Source organism: Pinus tabuliformis, chromosome 8 (genome assembly GCF_031772625.1).
Source record: "Pinus tabuliformis cultivar Carrire ecotype Pingquan chromosome 8, CPIR1, whole genome shotgun sequence".
Taxonomy (NCBI): Eukaryota; Viridiplantae; Streptophyta; class Pinopsida; order Pinales; family Pinaceae; genus Pinus; species Pinus tabuliformis.
This window is the reverse complement of record NC_142294.1, coordinates 1,579,967,955-1,579,983,526: the sequence shown is the minus strand read 5'-3', so window position 1 is coordinate 1,579,983,526 and position 15,572 is coordinate 1,579,967,955. Positions and strand designations below refer to the sequence as shown.

Sequence of the window (15,572 nt, the reverse complement as noted above, 5' to 3'; positions counted from 1 at the left end):
TCATTAATCATTATTGTTATTTACATTATTTGTATTATTTTATATATATTTTATTCACAACATTTCTTTCCTCTTCAGAAAGCTTTGTCCTCAAAGCTTACTAATGAGAAAGCATACCATTTGTTTCTTGGTCTTGTAATTTGTTTGCATTCCTTCGAATTCTTGGAGTTGTCATCTTCGTTGATACCAGATGATAGGATCCTCTAAGTGATAAACAAAATTATCGCACTGAGAAAGGATGTGACCATCCTAAATCGATGTTTTGTGGAATCTTTCAGTTAGTGGAAACTTGTGATGAATTGTTATCACCGGATTGAATTGTGCACACTTCAATATTCTTCGGAACATAAGTTTGTTGTTTATGCTCTGAGTGATACAAATGTGCAGACTGATTGAGTTGTCTGCTCTTGTGATTCGGATGTCGATAAAGAGTTTTTGTGGTTTGATTTTCCCTTCTCATATGTGTGGTAATATTCTAATTTACTTCAGGTATTGATGTTGTTGAATTGGTTACAAAATCCTCACTTGGAATTTTCATTGTATGAACTGCAACATTTGAGCATGTTTTTTTCTTCAACTGGCTTGTCTTCTTCTTGAGTTGTGATATTTACTGGATCAATAATTGTTCCTTTTTCTTCAACTTGGACAGTTAGACTTCGATACGTTTTTTTGTGTTAAGTTCTTCTAGTTTGTTTTTCAGTGATTTCTTGTCATTTTTAAGTTTCTTAATTTGCATCAATAATTTCTCATTGTGGTCCCTGAGGCGAGTAACTTCTTCATTTCTGTCAATGACGATTTTGTCAACTTCCATTTGCATATTTTGTATCACTTTTTTACTTTCTTGAGAAATTACTTTTGAGATATCTTGTATGTCTTTTGGTGTTACTGAATTCGGCTTCAACGTAACATCTTATAGTGTTATTTTTTTCTTTTTGTATGAAAATGTCAAAAACTTATTTTTCTTATTTAGGATGAAGAACCCTAGGGTTTTCATTTAAGGTGAACCCAAAATAATGTCACCTTGATCGTTCCATAGGGCTTGAACAGAGAATTGCGATGTAAATGTATAATCCCCAATGTTTAGTTGAATATTGGTTATGTTGTAATTTTTGTTGTTGAAACAGTCTAATTTTTCAATTATATTTGACTCAAGAATCACTAATTGGTTTGGAATTTTAGGTTTTATATAATTTTTATCTTCGTTCAGTGACATAACAATAGTAACATCTTTTCCTACAATAGATCCTTTAATTCTAAATAGCACTGAAGTATAATTATGTGAGGTTTCTGGAAATCTTCCTTCCTTCAATTCCGAATTAGATGCCATTTTGCTTGTCAAGATGAACTTAGGTTGGTTTTTTTATACAATGTAAAGCTTCCTTGTTTTAAAAGTTTTTCACTTTAAATTGATTTGACAACAAGATTTTTAATTTTACGAATTTTGTGACCCTTAATAATATAAACAGGTAGACTCTACTTTACATAACATCAAAATTGAAGGTCACCACGAATGTCACTGCTCCGAAAAGTCACAACCTATTCATTGCCTCTTTGCTATTAGCAATAATCATAATAAATGATTGCTTACAAGACGTTGCAGACTACCGATTCAACGATGTGGTTTAAGGTGATTTTGTATGGCAACGGTTAGTAACCAAATGGAGTCATACGACACGGTTTCATGGACAAGAACAAGGCACGAGACCTAGTACAGTGCAACGACAGCTACAGCTTACAGCAGCAGACAAGGTCACGACAATGGTGGCAATGTTAGTTGTGCAGATTTGTATTCAGGTTTTGGCAGCGGTTAGAGCATAGTAGAGTAAACGAATGGTGGTTGTGGTGGTAGTTGTCAACAACAGAAATTTTATTGCCCGAGCCAAGGACAGTGGTGTGCAACTCGTAGGCGACTATGCACTGATGATTGCGGCTGCGTACGGCGATTGATGGTTAAAATGGCGGCGGAGGTGGTTTTTGATGGTTGCGTGCAATGGGTGAAGCTATTGAATTGTGTGCAACGGGTGGCTATAGCATCAGTTGTTGCTGAGAGAACAGTAAGAACCATTGTTGTGGCATGTGATGGTGCAGCGGTGGTGGTTGGTGTTGTGGTTGTGGTTCAGTTGCTCGATTGATTGTTGACGACTTATGCAGAGGCAACAGATCAAACATTTTTTCTTTTCTTTTCCGGTTTTTATATATTTAACATTTTTATTTTTTTAAGGTATATATATAACGACTTTTTTTCCCTTTTTTATTAAATTCTATTATTATTATTATTATTATTTTTTTTATATTATACTATATACATTGCTCCCTTTTTTTCCAAATATATATATACACTCTCTTCTCAATTAAATAGCCTTCTTCTTTTTTTAATCATTTCTTTTTTTTTACTTTTTTTTTGTTTTTTTCAAGCTTGGATTTTTTATTTTTATTTTTTTTAATTTAATGGCCAACGACAACAAGGTTGATGACTTTTGACAGCCAGGGACCAGTTCACACTAGTTCTCTGTAGCGGTTGAGCAGCTAGAGGATCGAAATACTTTGATACCAATGTAATGAACAAAGTTCGTACTCTGTAATAATCTTCAAAACACTTCGAAGACAAAGACATCCATTGTAGGACAAGTAATTGTATATTGAACATTACATAAAAGAATTGATGAGATGATGATTACAATGAGGGTGAGACATTGCTTATAAACCTAGGCAAATACCTTTTCACCAACGGTCATGTCCTTGGGGACATACCTCTTCATTAACTAATTATTATTTAATTTATCATTATTAGTGTTATTTTCATTATTTGTATTATTTTATATATATTTTATTCATAACAATATCATTTACTGAAACTGAAGGATTCCCAAGACCAGCTCCATGTTATTTGTAGGGTGGTGGATAAGGGGAGTATGATAGTTATTAGCCCACAGTTTGAACACTTTGTTGAGATGCTTAATATTATTTTTGAAACTATTGAGCTTCCATTGGATAGATTATTGAGTCAGTTGTTGCAAAAAGAGTGGTGTAGGAAACAAACCAAAGAAGTGGTGAAGCTTTCAAAGGTGTTTCTTATGCCAAACTCAAAGGTGAAATCATGCAACAACATGAAGGAACAAAATCTACCATATGTAAAGGGCAATGCAGGAAAAACATCTACAGTATGTAAGGTCTGTTTCAAAAATTTAACATGTTATCACCATGGTTGGACATCCAGAAAAGGAAAGTATGAAACAACTATGGGATATTGAACACAACAAAGGTCCGCATAGAAAGAAAGTTAACATGTTGAAGCACAAAGAGGATGAGTATGCTTTTATGCTTGCTTTCTTGGAGGAAGTTAAGTCTTCAGTGCGACTGGTTTTTTGAAGTTGGCGCCTCTAAACATATGACTGCAGGTTGACTAAAGCTATTGGACTAAAACTGCGATAGGAGTGACTCTCATATGGGAGGAGGAATGGTTATCCCATTAAGAGATTGTACAAAAAAAATCTGAATATTATGGGAAATAAAAAGCAAGAACATAAGCAGATAAAAAAGCACATGTTGCATTAAAAGATAGTGGAAGAGGATTTGCATAGGTACCAACAGATTTGTACGTATTTGTTTCATCAGGCAACTGTTGTAGCTCATCCAGTGTAAGAAAGGCTCGCTTTTTTTCAGCTTCTTTATTGCGAACTTGCATTTGCACCTGAAAATATTACCCATCAATCTATTGAAATTAGTCAATTCACCAGTAGCAATATGTTATCAGGACTGTTTATGTATGTGCATACAAACTCCCCCACAATGCACACAAACTAAGACAAATAATTTATAGATACAGTGAATGAACAAACAACATATTTGGCTAAAAAAAAATTGATATAAAATGCCTTGTTGCATCTTATATTCACATGTGATTGTCCCGGCGATAAATAGAGATTATCATCCTTGACTACATCCACCCTTTGTGTTTAAACCAATGTTACAGACACAGCCATGAATGCAAACTTTTATCATTTATGCATTTTACTGATAATTTGATAGCAAAATATATCAAAAAGTACAATAAATCGAATGGAAAAAATAAAAGCCAAAAACTAGTGACAGTTTTTGCCTACTGCAGCAGAAGAATGCCAAGTGACCTTTAACTCTAGCAAGGACTAGATATCACCGCAGGTTGCTAACAAATAAAATAACTATGTAGTGTGGCCAGGGACCAGCCACCATACCCAAGGCCCGCAACTTTCAAGTAATGTTGACATATACTGTGTATTTCCGCATGCTACAGGAAATGTATCTTGGAAGCAACCCCTACAACATGAATTGGCATTATCATTCTTTCTCACGGGGGGATTCTTCTCTTCCTACTCATCTACTGTTTTCTACTTGTCCATCTTAGAGATGAAGTGGAAGATTGACACTATCGTAGTGAATCATACTCAATTGCAGTCCATTTCATCTGCTACAGTCACTAAATGTTTCAGGAACAAAGCATATTAAAATAGCATGCTGAACAGGTCTAATCTAGGAAGGAAAAGGAATTATATCATCATTACAATGGTGCTTCTCTAATTCAAGCAAAAGAGGTATGTGCACCAAGACCCTACAAATTCTACTTTCAAATGTTGGATTTGCTTCCATTGTCTATCAACAAATCACGAGGAATTCTCCACAAAACTTCTTGATTTTGTGTGTTAATTTTTGTTTTGTCCTCTGCTTTGCTTGTATAGCAACATGCAACTGGACAGTAACAAATTTATGTAAGATTCGTTCAAGTAAAAAAATTGATGGAATTTGAAACTAAGATCACCAGCTAATAACTAGAGGACTGTGTGAGTACCACATAGCAGCATACTAACATGTGAGGAGAAATAAAGAACTAATGATGCACTCTCATTAAATAAATACAAGAAGAAGAATGAGGAGAAATAAAGACACACAAGTTTAATTATAAAAGAAGAAAAGAATCCGTAGATGTAAGACACTACCCTCAATAAATGCCTCATGTAGACTGTAATTCCAATGTTATTCCTTACTACTGCTGTTAATTTGGCAGCTCAAAGATAAATTCCCTTCATTGGACATTATTCCTCATTCAGAGAGACCCAAAAATGCCCCTGGAAGCACTCAATTTGGTCAAGGAAAAATATATTTTTGGTGAGAAAACCCACAATGACACAAATGTCCAAGTCGGCCTAGAAGCAAAATTAGCCCTCCTCCAACGCATATAAATACAAGTTGAGGCACACCTCATTTGGCATAACATCAACTCAACATATCTTCTCTCTCCTCTTCTCATTGGTTCATACAGCTCTGAAAATTGCATGTTGATTTCACAGGTGAGAGGGTCTTGCACGCAATTCTGTTTCCTGCATTGACTTTTCTGCTGGAGGGTTTGACCGAGTTTTACTTCACCATTTGACCTCCTTTCACTGGGAAAATTCCGATTTCTTGAGGCTGAGTTGATTGGCACAAAGACCAAGGCATTCTGGGTGTTATGAATAAAATATATATATAAATAATATAAATATAAATAATTACGATAATTATAATAATGATTAATTAATTAGTGATTAGTATTGAAGATGCATGTCTCTAAGAACATGATTGTACATAATGGGGCACCTGCCTAGGTATACAGGCAGACCCTCATTTGTAACAAAATCATATTTTATATCTTTTGTACATTCTTATATAAATAAATATATTGGTCGTATCATGGATATTTATATATTTCAGATCTTCTAAATATTTTGCCGCATTTATGAACTTTGTTCATAATATTGGTATCGGAGCATTTATGAACTTTGTTCGTAACATTGGTATCAGAGTTGTTTGATCCTCTGCCCACTCAACTGTTGTACAGAGCCAGCCTTATCTGGGCTTTGGCCATTTCAAAAAAAAAAATATTTATATAATTAAAAAAAGAAAGGAAATATATTTTAAAATAATCAAAAAAAGAGTACATATACATCAGTGTCGCAAGGGAGCCCCCCCCCCCTTTTCTCGCTCCTGCTCCCAATTTGCGCTCCGAGTGGGAGCGGTTCCAGAGTGCCTCGAGAGCGTGCTCCTGAGGCCTCTCGCTCCCGCTCCCAATTCGCGGTCCGTGTGGGAGCGGCTCCGAAGCACCTCGGGAGCGCACTCCCTAAAAAAAATGCTCCCTGCCTTTCCGGGAGTGTCTAGCCTTTTTTGCAAAAAAAAATTTGCAGTAATGTTCCAAATGCAATTTTTTTTCAAAGAAACAAGTAAGTTTTGAGTGGGGCAACTTAATGATCAAGCCTATGGCCCTAGTATTGATATGCGATTCATGGTAATGTTAAATTCTTAAAGTAAAAGTGACATTCTCCTTGATCTTCATTTTCATCCATTTACTTAAATTTTGAACATTACCATGAAATGACTCGGGATGTTTGAGAGTGGTTCCGACCTCATTGGATTTCATATGGAGAAAGTAGAATTTCAGATTTCATTCAAAATTCAACAGACTTATCAATTTTTCAGGATTTCAGGATTGGGGGATTGCAATGTTTCCATTGAATTTTGTCATGTATTAGGGTATGGAACTCATATTTAATCAAGAGCACCAATCCCTCTATGTACCTTGATGTTAGTGACATTGCTTGTCAAACTCCTCTATCATGACCCTCCTAAAAATGTACGCATCACTCAAACAAAATATTGACTTGGCATGCTATGCTTTTTCCAATGTTGCACTAATCGTTATCAGGATTACATCGGCGCGGGGGAAAAATCGTAATAATCGGGAAAAAATCATTTGGTACAAAAATATTCATTTTTTTTCAATTTTTTTTAATATCTAAACCATCTACAACATAAAATAAATACATTGACACATAAATACGATAAAAGAACTAATATATAAGATGTTTAATATCATTTCTAGTGCCACATCACACATAACAGTGAATCATGTCCTGAATAGTAAGTCCTGACTCATGACTCCCAACTCAGCCTCAAAATATCAACAGAAAATATAATAATGTATCTCATATCATGAGTCATAATGTCATATACAATGAAATGAACCAAATAACTAAAGTCTAATACTATTGATTTCCTTTGCCCCTCTAGATGTAGATGTCAGTGGAGTTGGCAGTAGACATTGTTGTGCTCTAGAAGCTGAACAACTAGGAGATACAGGAGATAGACGACGTCCTCTACTTGTGACAGGGGTAGCTTGGGTCACCTCCTCCTCCTCGTTACAAAAATAAAAATAAAAAAATAATTAATAAAATAAAATAAAAAATTCCCCACGATTTTTTCATAAAAATCGACAAAAAAAACCCGATTTTATCGCGATTTTTTGGCGATTAGTGCAACACTGGCTTTTTCTATCTTATGTTAATGCTTAGAGGGTGATATTAATGACAAAGATCCCTATATAGATACAGAGGTAATGACAAAGATACCTCTGGATATTAATGCTTAGAGGGTGATATCAATGACAAAGATCTTGACTTTTCAACAAGGCTAAGAAATTACACATTTCTCATGGTGGCAAGAGGCCTAAGCATAAGCAATAGATAATAGATTTACTTGTCTTTTCTAGTTTCTAGTAGTTTTTATAGCTATTGACTCTTTCATATTTATTATGAGATTTTTTTAAACAGTATATGACAATTTAAGTTTGAAGTTGGCAATTATAACTCATTAGTAATGAATTATGAATATGATAGTTCATGAAAGTTGAAAGTTGTTTCATTTCATTTCATTTTATAACATTTCATTTCATGTTGGACATTATTTGTCGTAATGGTTACACTTAGCTTACAAGTACAAATTTGGTGATCGATGATGATAAATGTTATATATTGAATTTTGAAAACTTGAAACTTAAAGATTGATGAATCATGAGACTCAATATGTTGTATGTTACTATGTTACTAACTTGTGGACGTGGTTGATGAAGATCATAACTTCTAGATGATTGTTGTTATATGGTTCAATCTATGTTTTTTTTTATGTTTTTTATATCTAATTCATCATTCTACATGTTTTTGTTGACATATATGTATCAAAATATATATATATAAATATATATATATATATATATATATATATATAAAATGCTCAGGGATTCGCTCCCAAACCAGGAGCTTCTGAAAATGTCACCCCTGCACCCGTTTTTGCTCCTACTCCCAAGTAACGCTGATATACATATATTATAGATTAAAAATAATTGCATATAAATATATATATATATATATATATATATATATATATATATATATATAAATTATATATTAAAAACCAAAAAAAAAAACACAAAACAAAAACTAAAATAAGAAAGAAAGAGCGGAGTTTCGGTTGTTGATAGTCGCTCGACAGCCACTACCACTACCACCGCAACAACCTTGGCCAAGACAATTGTGTCGTCGAGCAATTCCACCGCTAGCCAGACTATTTTTGTGTCGCGATCCAGCCAAGACTATGCCACAGTACGCCACCTCCATTGTCGCCGTCCAAATCTGCTGTCATCAGATCACCCCTTTGTTGCCGCCTATATCACTGTACTGTTTTCCTCTATGGAGTTTTCACAACCACATTTCCCTACAGTTGCAGTTGTCGCCTCCTTCCAGAGCCACACTATTCTTATTTGCACTATGATCTATCAGCCAAACTCGCAGCCGTCGTTGTGCTTTTTTTACCAGCTGCAAGGAAAAATCCGCCTAATTAATTGGATCATTATACTCTCCAACAGTGGTAGCCCCTTCCGTACCAAATTTCCACCCCACTCCATCGATATGCATCTGTGTCTAGATTAATTATTACAGTCTTGACTCATATACTATATGTACTAAAGTTTATACGTTATCCAAAATAGATTAGAGCGATCGTATGAATCTAAATAGGAGCGGGAGAGAAGGTTGACTTTATATATAAATGACGTGACCTTTTAAATATGTGAAAGGTATTAAAGTTATTTGAAAAAAGGGAATTCATAAAGTGTTAAAGGTCCATCAAATAAAAAGGGGAAGTACTTTTTAATGTTCAAAAGAAAAAACTACTTTACAAGTGCTTATTTAAAAAGGTGCAAGAGGATTTCAAAAGTGGTACGTTATTACATTTCAAGATATTTTATCTTTTAAAAGAGGAACCTATTAAGAAAAGGGAAAGAGAAAAAGTGAAATATGAGTTCCATATATAAGTCATCATTTTGGACTAAATGCCCATTTTGAAAAACATACATTGAATATCTGTGGATTCATAAAAATTGTGAATTATGTTGTCCAACATGTGAAAAATTATTCAATGTGGAAGAATGTCAAGATAATGAACTAGTGCAAATGAAAGGACTAGAGGAAAAACTTGCAAAACTGGAACAAAAATTAACAAAAAAGGATGGGGAAATTTTGCGTCTAAGGGACCACAGCGAAAAATTACTTGCGAAGGTCAATGGGTCCAAAGAAAGAAAAAAAAAATAGAAGAAAAGAAATGTATCAAGAAGAAATTCAACGAGAATCTATCAGAGAAGGAAGAAGAAAATTTGTGCTTAAAAGACCTTAATCAAAGATTATTAGAACAAATCAGAGTTTTAAAAGATGAGGAAAATGATACTAAGGATAAAGTCAACAACTCAGAAAACGAAGAACTTCCATGTTTAAGGGATCATAATAAAAACCTTCTTACACAAATAAAGAAGCTTTAAAGTGACAAGAAGTTACTAAAAGACAAGTTATAACAATTACTCAAGAAGAAGTATGAAAGTGTCCAGTGGTAACAGTCCAAGTTGAAGATAAAAGAACGAATACCAATTCAGTCAATATCACACCTCAAGAAGACGACAAACTAGTTGAAATAAAAACATGTTTCGATGTTGCAGTTCAAATGATGAAAAATCCAAATAAAGATTTTGTGACTAACTCAACAACATCAGTATTTGAAGTAAATCAAAAAATTGCCACACCCATGAAGAGGGAAAATCAAACCACAAGAATTCCTTCTCGACATATGAATCACAAGAGTAGACAACTCAATCAGTCTGCATATCTATATCACTCAGAAAAAAAACAACAAATGTATGTTCCGAAGACTACTAGTGTCAGTGCAATTCAGTCTGGTGATAACAGTTCACATGAAGTATCCAATAACCACAAGATTCCACAGAAGATTAATTTAGGATGGCCAAATCTCTTTTTAGTTCAACAATTTTAATTATCACTTAGAAGATCCTATCATCTTGTATCAATGAAGATGACAACTTCGATAATTCGTAAAAGATGCAAACAAATTACAAGAAGAGAAACAGATGACATGCCTTGTTAGCGATAAGCTTTGAGGACAAAGCTTTCTGAAGAGGAAGGCAATGTTATGAATAAAATAACAATGACAATTATAATAACAATATATATATATAACAATAATTATAATAATGATTAATTAATCAGCGATAAATATTGAAAAAACATGTCCCTAAGGACATGACTGTTCAAAAAGGGGCACTTGCCTAGGTATATATGCAAGCCCTCATTTGTAACAAATCATATCTTATATCTTTTGTACATTCTTATATGAATATATTGGTCCTATCATGGATATTTATATATTACAAATCTTCTGAATATTTTGTTGCATTTATGAACTTTGTTCATAACATTGGTATCAAAGAATTTACGAACTTCGTTCGTAACACTAGGTTGTTTGACTCACTTTGACCGCAAGGCTGACCACAGGTTTCGAACGCAGACCGTTGACCAAGTTTGATTGGGTTTTCTTGGACTATTTTGGGCTGAACTTTACCAGCATTTGAAGCCGAATTTATTGTTGCTTTGACCGAGCTGATTGGAGGTGTTGGTCGTTCACTTTGATGACTGGTTAGAGCACATTTGACTATTGTTGTCTTGGACTGAAATTGCAGACTTTGACAGTTGACCAAAATTGACTTTTGTAGTTCATCATTGGCTAGATATCGGTTTGTGTACTTGAATAGTCAAAGTTGACTTTGACTCATTGTTGAAATTGGATTATTGTACTCTTTGTTGAACATTTTATGACAATCTAATAAGGAAGAATTTGAAAGGGTTTTCCCCCTTGTGGGATTTTTCCCTGGTCTTTGACCAATATTTGTGTCTTTTGTCATTGCAATTGATTGCCTCTTATTGTTCATTGTCATTTACTGTTCTATCTACAATTGTTATTCTTTATTTAAAGATTGAATTGATTGCTAATCAAAGTTAAGAATTGGGCTAAAGTAATTGTAACAACATAGAACAGTGGAAAATTAACATGATTTCAGAGCTAAGGTGAAGAGAAAAGCCCAAAGAGACAAGAAACAAGAGCTATCATATTTGAAAGAAGTTGAAGGAGCCTGTTTGATTTGGACAAGATGACTACCTCTTTCTTCAAGGACAATGAGAAGTTGCGTTAGGATCCAACCCTAACCCCTTTATTTATGTAATAAGCCCAAGGGGCCTAGTCAGAGTCATAGTTAGTTAGTTGAGTCAATAAAGCCCGAAGCAGTTATCCACATTAATAATAATTGTAAGTGGTTGAGTCAATAAAGCCCAAAGCGGTTATCCACATTAATAATAATTGTAAGTGGTTGACCTGAATTATCGAAAAGGCACCAAAATTAGTTATAAACGGACCATACTTAATAAGCAAAGTGGTTAACCTGTATTATGCAAGGGACCACTAGTAGTTAGGGTTTTGGATGTCATAAAGTTATAAATAGTTTTAGATAGCAAGGGAAAAATCATAGAGTTTTATTGTAATTGAGCTCAGCTCTATTGGAGGTTGCCCCCTCGAAGGGGCAAGTGAACATTGTATTCTACTTTTGAATAATAAAATAACTTTGCAGCTTGTCTCAATTCATTTGATATTTTGTGTTCTTTGGCAATATTGTTTCGTATTTTTGGGATTCTGTTATTCTCGCAGGTTAAGTGCATAACAAGTGGTATCAGAGCACTTTCCAGGGCCAGCTGTACCTCCAATTTTGGGTAAAAAAATTTTTAGGCGAGGCACATATTCCAGCGTCTTTAAACCACGGGATTTATCATTGAGTGCATAAACCTGCGGCTTTAAGGAGGCATGCACGCAGGAACTACAACAGGTGGTCACGCTTGTTGGACTCCCTTGTAACCCCTTCAAGTAGTAGCGCAATAGACAGAACCACGCACAAACTGCACTTCCACGTACCCTCTAGTATCGGAAGCCCCCCCAGGGTAACAAGAAACTTAACCTTAGATAAGTCGTCGGTCGTATTGCTGCTACAGTACATTGAGAACAACACTCGAGGAGATTACTCGCACGTACAATTGGGTAGTCGAGTAGTATCAATGGGAGGAAATATCAATGGACTTTATCGAAGGGTTACCTGTGTCTAATGGCAAGGACAAAATTCTCATAGTAGTCGACAGACTCACCAAGTATGCACACTTCATTGGAATGAAGAAATCAGATTCAACAAAAGAGATCGTTGAGATATTTTGCAAGAATATCTACAAATTACATGGATTTCCCAAGGTCATTGTTAGTGATAGAGACGCTAAATTTAAAGGGAATTTTTGGAAGGAGCTTTTCAAACATATCGGAACGTACCTCAATATGAGTTCCGCATATCATCCTCAAACAGACGGTCAAACAGAAATTGTCAATAAGTGCTTAGAAGCTTACCTTCGTTGTTATGCAGCAGACAAACAAAGTAAGTGGGCTCAGTGGTTACACCTCGCTGAATGGTGGTACAATTCAACTTATCACACTTCCGCAAAAATGACCCCATTTCAAGCTCTGTACGAATATGAACCTCCTAAATGGAAGGACTTAGCCATCACCGAGACAAAAGTTCCAGCAATTAAGGATCAGTTAGAAGAAACCCAAAAAGTCTTTCAAGCGTTAAAAGAAAATCTAAGTATTGCAAGAAATCGCATGAAGCAGCAAGCCGACCAACATAGAACATAGAGAGAATTTGAAGTTGGAGAATGGGTATTTGTTAAACTTCAGCCTTACAAGCAATTATCCCTAAAGCAGAAAGGAAAAAACAAATTGGCGCCAAAGTTTTATGGATCGTATCAGATTAACAAAAAGATCAGCCAAGTAGCATACAGCTTAAGTCTTCTAGATAATAGTCGAGTTCACAACGTTTTCCATGTATCTTGTCTTAAAAAGGCATTGGGCAAACACCAATCAGCACAGACAATGCTTCTGATATTAGATGATGAAGGCAAGTTCGTTTTAGAACCATAAGGAATTGTTACCACCAGGGAAAGGAAATTACGATCTCGAGTAATTAAAGAGTACCTTATCAAGTGGAAGAACCTACCAGAAGAAGAAGCCTCTTGGGAGACAGAAGCGTTTCGTCAACAACACTTGTCGTTACGTATGCTTTGAGGACAAAGCATCTTTTCGAGAGGAGGGCAATGTTATGTAAAAATTTAATAAGTTGTAATTATAGGTTAATTAGGCAAAAGGGCACGATCAGAAGATCATGCCCTTTCACCAAGAGGCACCCGAGGCAATATATCGGCAAGGGGCCCTTCTATGAAAAAATCATCATTCATTCGTTAATAAGAATCAAGTGCTTCCATGGCCATGAGTTTTGGCACTGTGCCACTAAGTATCCTAATCGAAAGGAGTCCAGTAAGGATCATGTAGCTGCATCAACTGAGGTAGATGAGTTTTCTTCTCAGTTCAAGGAAGACTTCTCATTAATAGCTTGCATGGCAAGCTCAGTAGGGAGCAACATATGATATATTGATTTTGGAGCATCCTTCTACATAATGGGCAACAAGGAATATTTCAGCCAGCTGAAGGAGAAGGACATGCAATTTCACATTGACCTAGGAGATGATGGCAAGTACGCAACTAGGGGAGTTGGTACTGTCAATTTTTTTAGGGAGTCAAGTAATTCTCTTCATCTCAGGGATGTCCTCATTGTTCCAGGACTGAAGAAGAATCTGGTTTTTGTTGCTACTCCAAAGGATAAGGGTTATGATGTCATCTTCAATAGAGGAAAGGCTTACCTCAAGCACTTAACTTCTGGAAGTATGAAGGAAATGTTTATTTTTGTAGCATTGGTTGTGTTCTAACCACGAAATTTGGTGGAGAGGCTAGAATACATGTATTCTCCAAAACCCAGAAATCGTTTCTGGAAATTCCACCTAGAGTCGACTTAATTAAAATAATTAATATTTTTTTAATGGTGCCTAAGTATAAACTTAGGAAAACTGATTAATTAAAGGGTATTAATTAATTCATGGTGAAATCTTCGAGGAGAAGATATGGATCGAGTTCTAGTTAATCTTATCCATCGATTATGTTCTAATCTTGGTTGTTGAAGCCTCAACGAGAGATTATACGAAGAAATTTGATGGGCGTTGGAGAACACATTTGGAGCCACCAGGAATTCGATATTGCTGGGAAATTGAACTCTAGAGTAGCAATTGTGTGTTGTCGGAGGTGATTCAGTAGTTTCGAAGTAGTGAGAGAGGGGCAGGGATAGTAAGGCCGGAAGAAAGTTTTTCCAGTCTAGTGAATGCATAACAGAGAGATAGCATACTCCACAGAGAGGCTGACGTAGTGCAGAGAGGCAGCGCAAAGCTTCAAAGGGAGATCTGTATCTTGTTGCAGTGCATCTGCACTCCAGAGTAGCAATTGTGTGTTATCGGAGGTGATTCAGTAGTGAGAGAGGGGCAGGGATAGTAAGGCCGGAAGAAAGTTTTTCCAGTCTAGTGAATGCATAACAGAGAGATAGCGTACTCCACAGAGAGGCTGACGTAGTGCAGAGAGGCAGCGCAAAGCTTCAAAGGGAGATCTGTATCTTGTTGCAGTGCAGATGCAGCGTTTTATCAGAGTTGTGCAGTAGTTGGTGGGCAGTAGCAACCAGACATCAGCAACGTAACAGGAGATGGTGCAAAGACAAGGTGTTGCTTCAGTGTGTTGCAGCATTAGAACACATTCCTCGCTAAGAGGGAGTGTTGATTTTTTTAGCATCAGTTGTGTTCTAGCCACGAAATTTAGTGGAGAGGCTAGAATACATGTATACTCCAAAACCCAGAAATTGTTTCTAGAAATTCCACCTAGAGACGACTTAATTAAAATAATTAATCTTTTTTAATTATTTAATTATAAACTTAGGAAAACCGATTAATTAAAGGGTATTAATTAAGTCATGGTGAAATCTTCTAGAAGAAGACATGGATCAAGTTCTAGTTAATCTTATCCATCGATTATATTTTAATCTTGGTCGTTGAAGCCTCAACGAGAGATTATAAGAAGAAATTCAATGGGGGTTGGAGAACACATTTGGAGCCACCAAGAATTCGATATTGTTGGGAAATCGAACTCCAGAGTAGCAATTGTGTTGTCAGAGGTTATTCAATAGTTTCAAAGAAGAGAGGGGCAAGGATAATAAGGCCGGAAGGAAGTTTTTCCAGTCTGATGAGTGCATAATAGAGATGCAACATACTCCAAGATTCAGAGGGAAATCTGTATCTTGGTGAGGAGAAGTCAAGATTCAATGGCAGGAGCTGAAGTGGGAGCCCGGACAGCCAAAAGATCGAGTTTACAAAGCAGCAGTTGATCAGCAAAGTGAGAGAGATGTTGGTCCCAGCAAGCTGATGTAGACC

The 15,572-nt window shown here is 35.7% G+C and overlaps 1 protein-coding gene across 1 annotated transcript in view; it reads right to left on the bottom strand.

Annotated features, from left to right (window-relative positions):
• Window positions 1-15,572, bottom strand: part of PFD1 (PREFOLDIN 1) — a 117,241-nt gene that overhangs the window by 10,975 nt on the left and 90,694 nt on the right. The window contains 1 exon segment of the mRNA XM_089374164.1: window positions 3,586-3,691. Within this exon segment, the coding sequence (XP_089230290.1) occupies window positions 3,586-3,691 (106 nt within the window).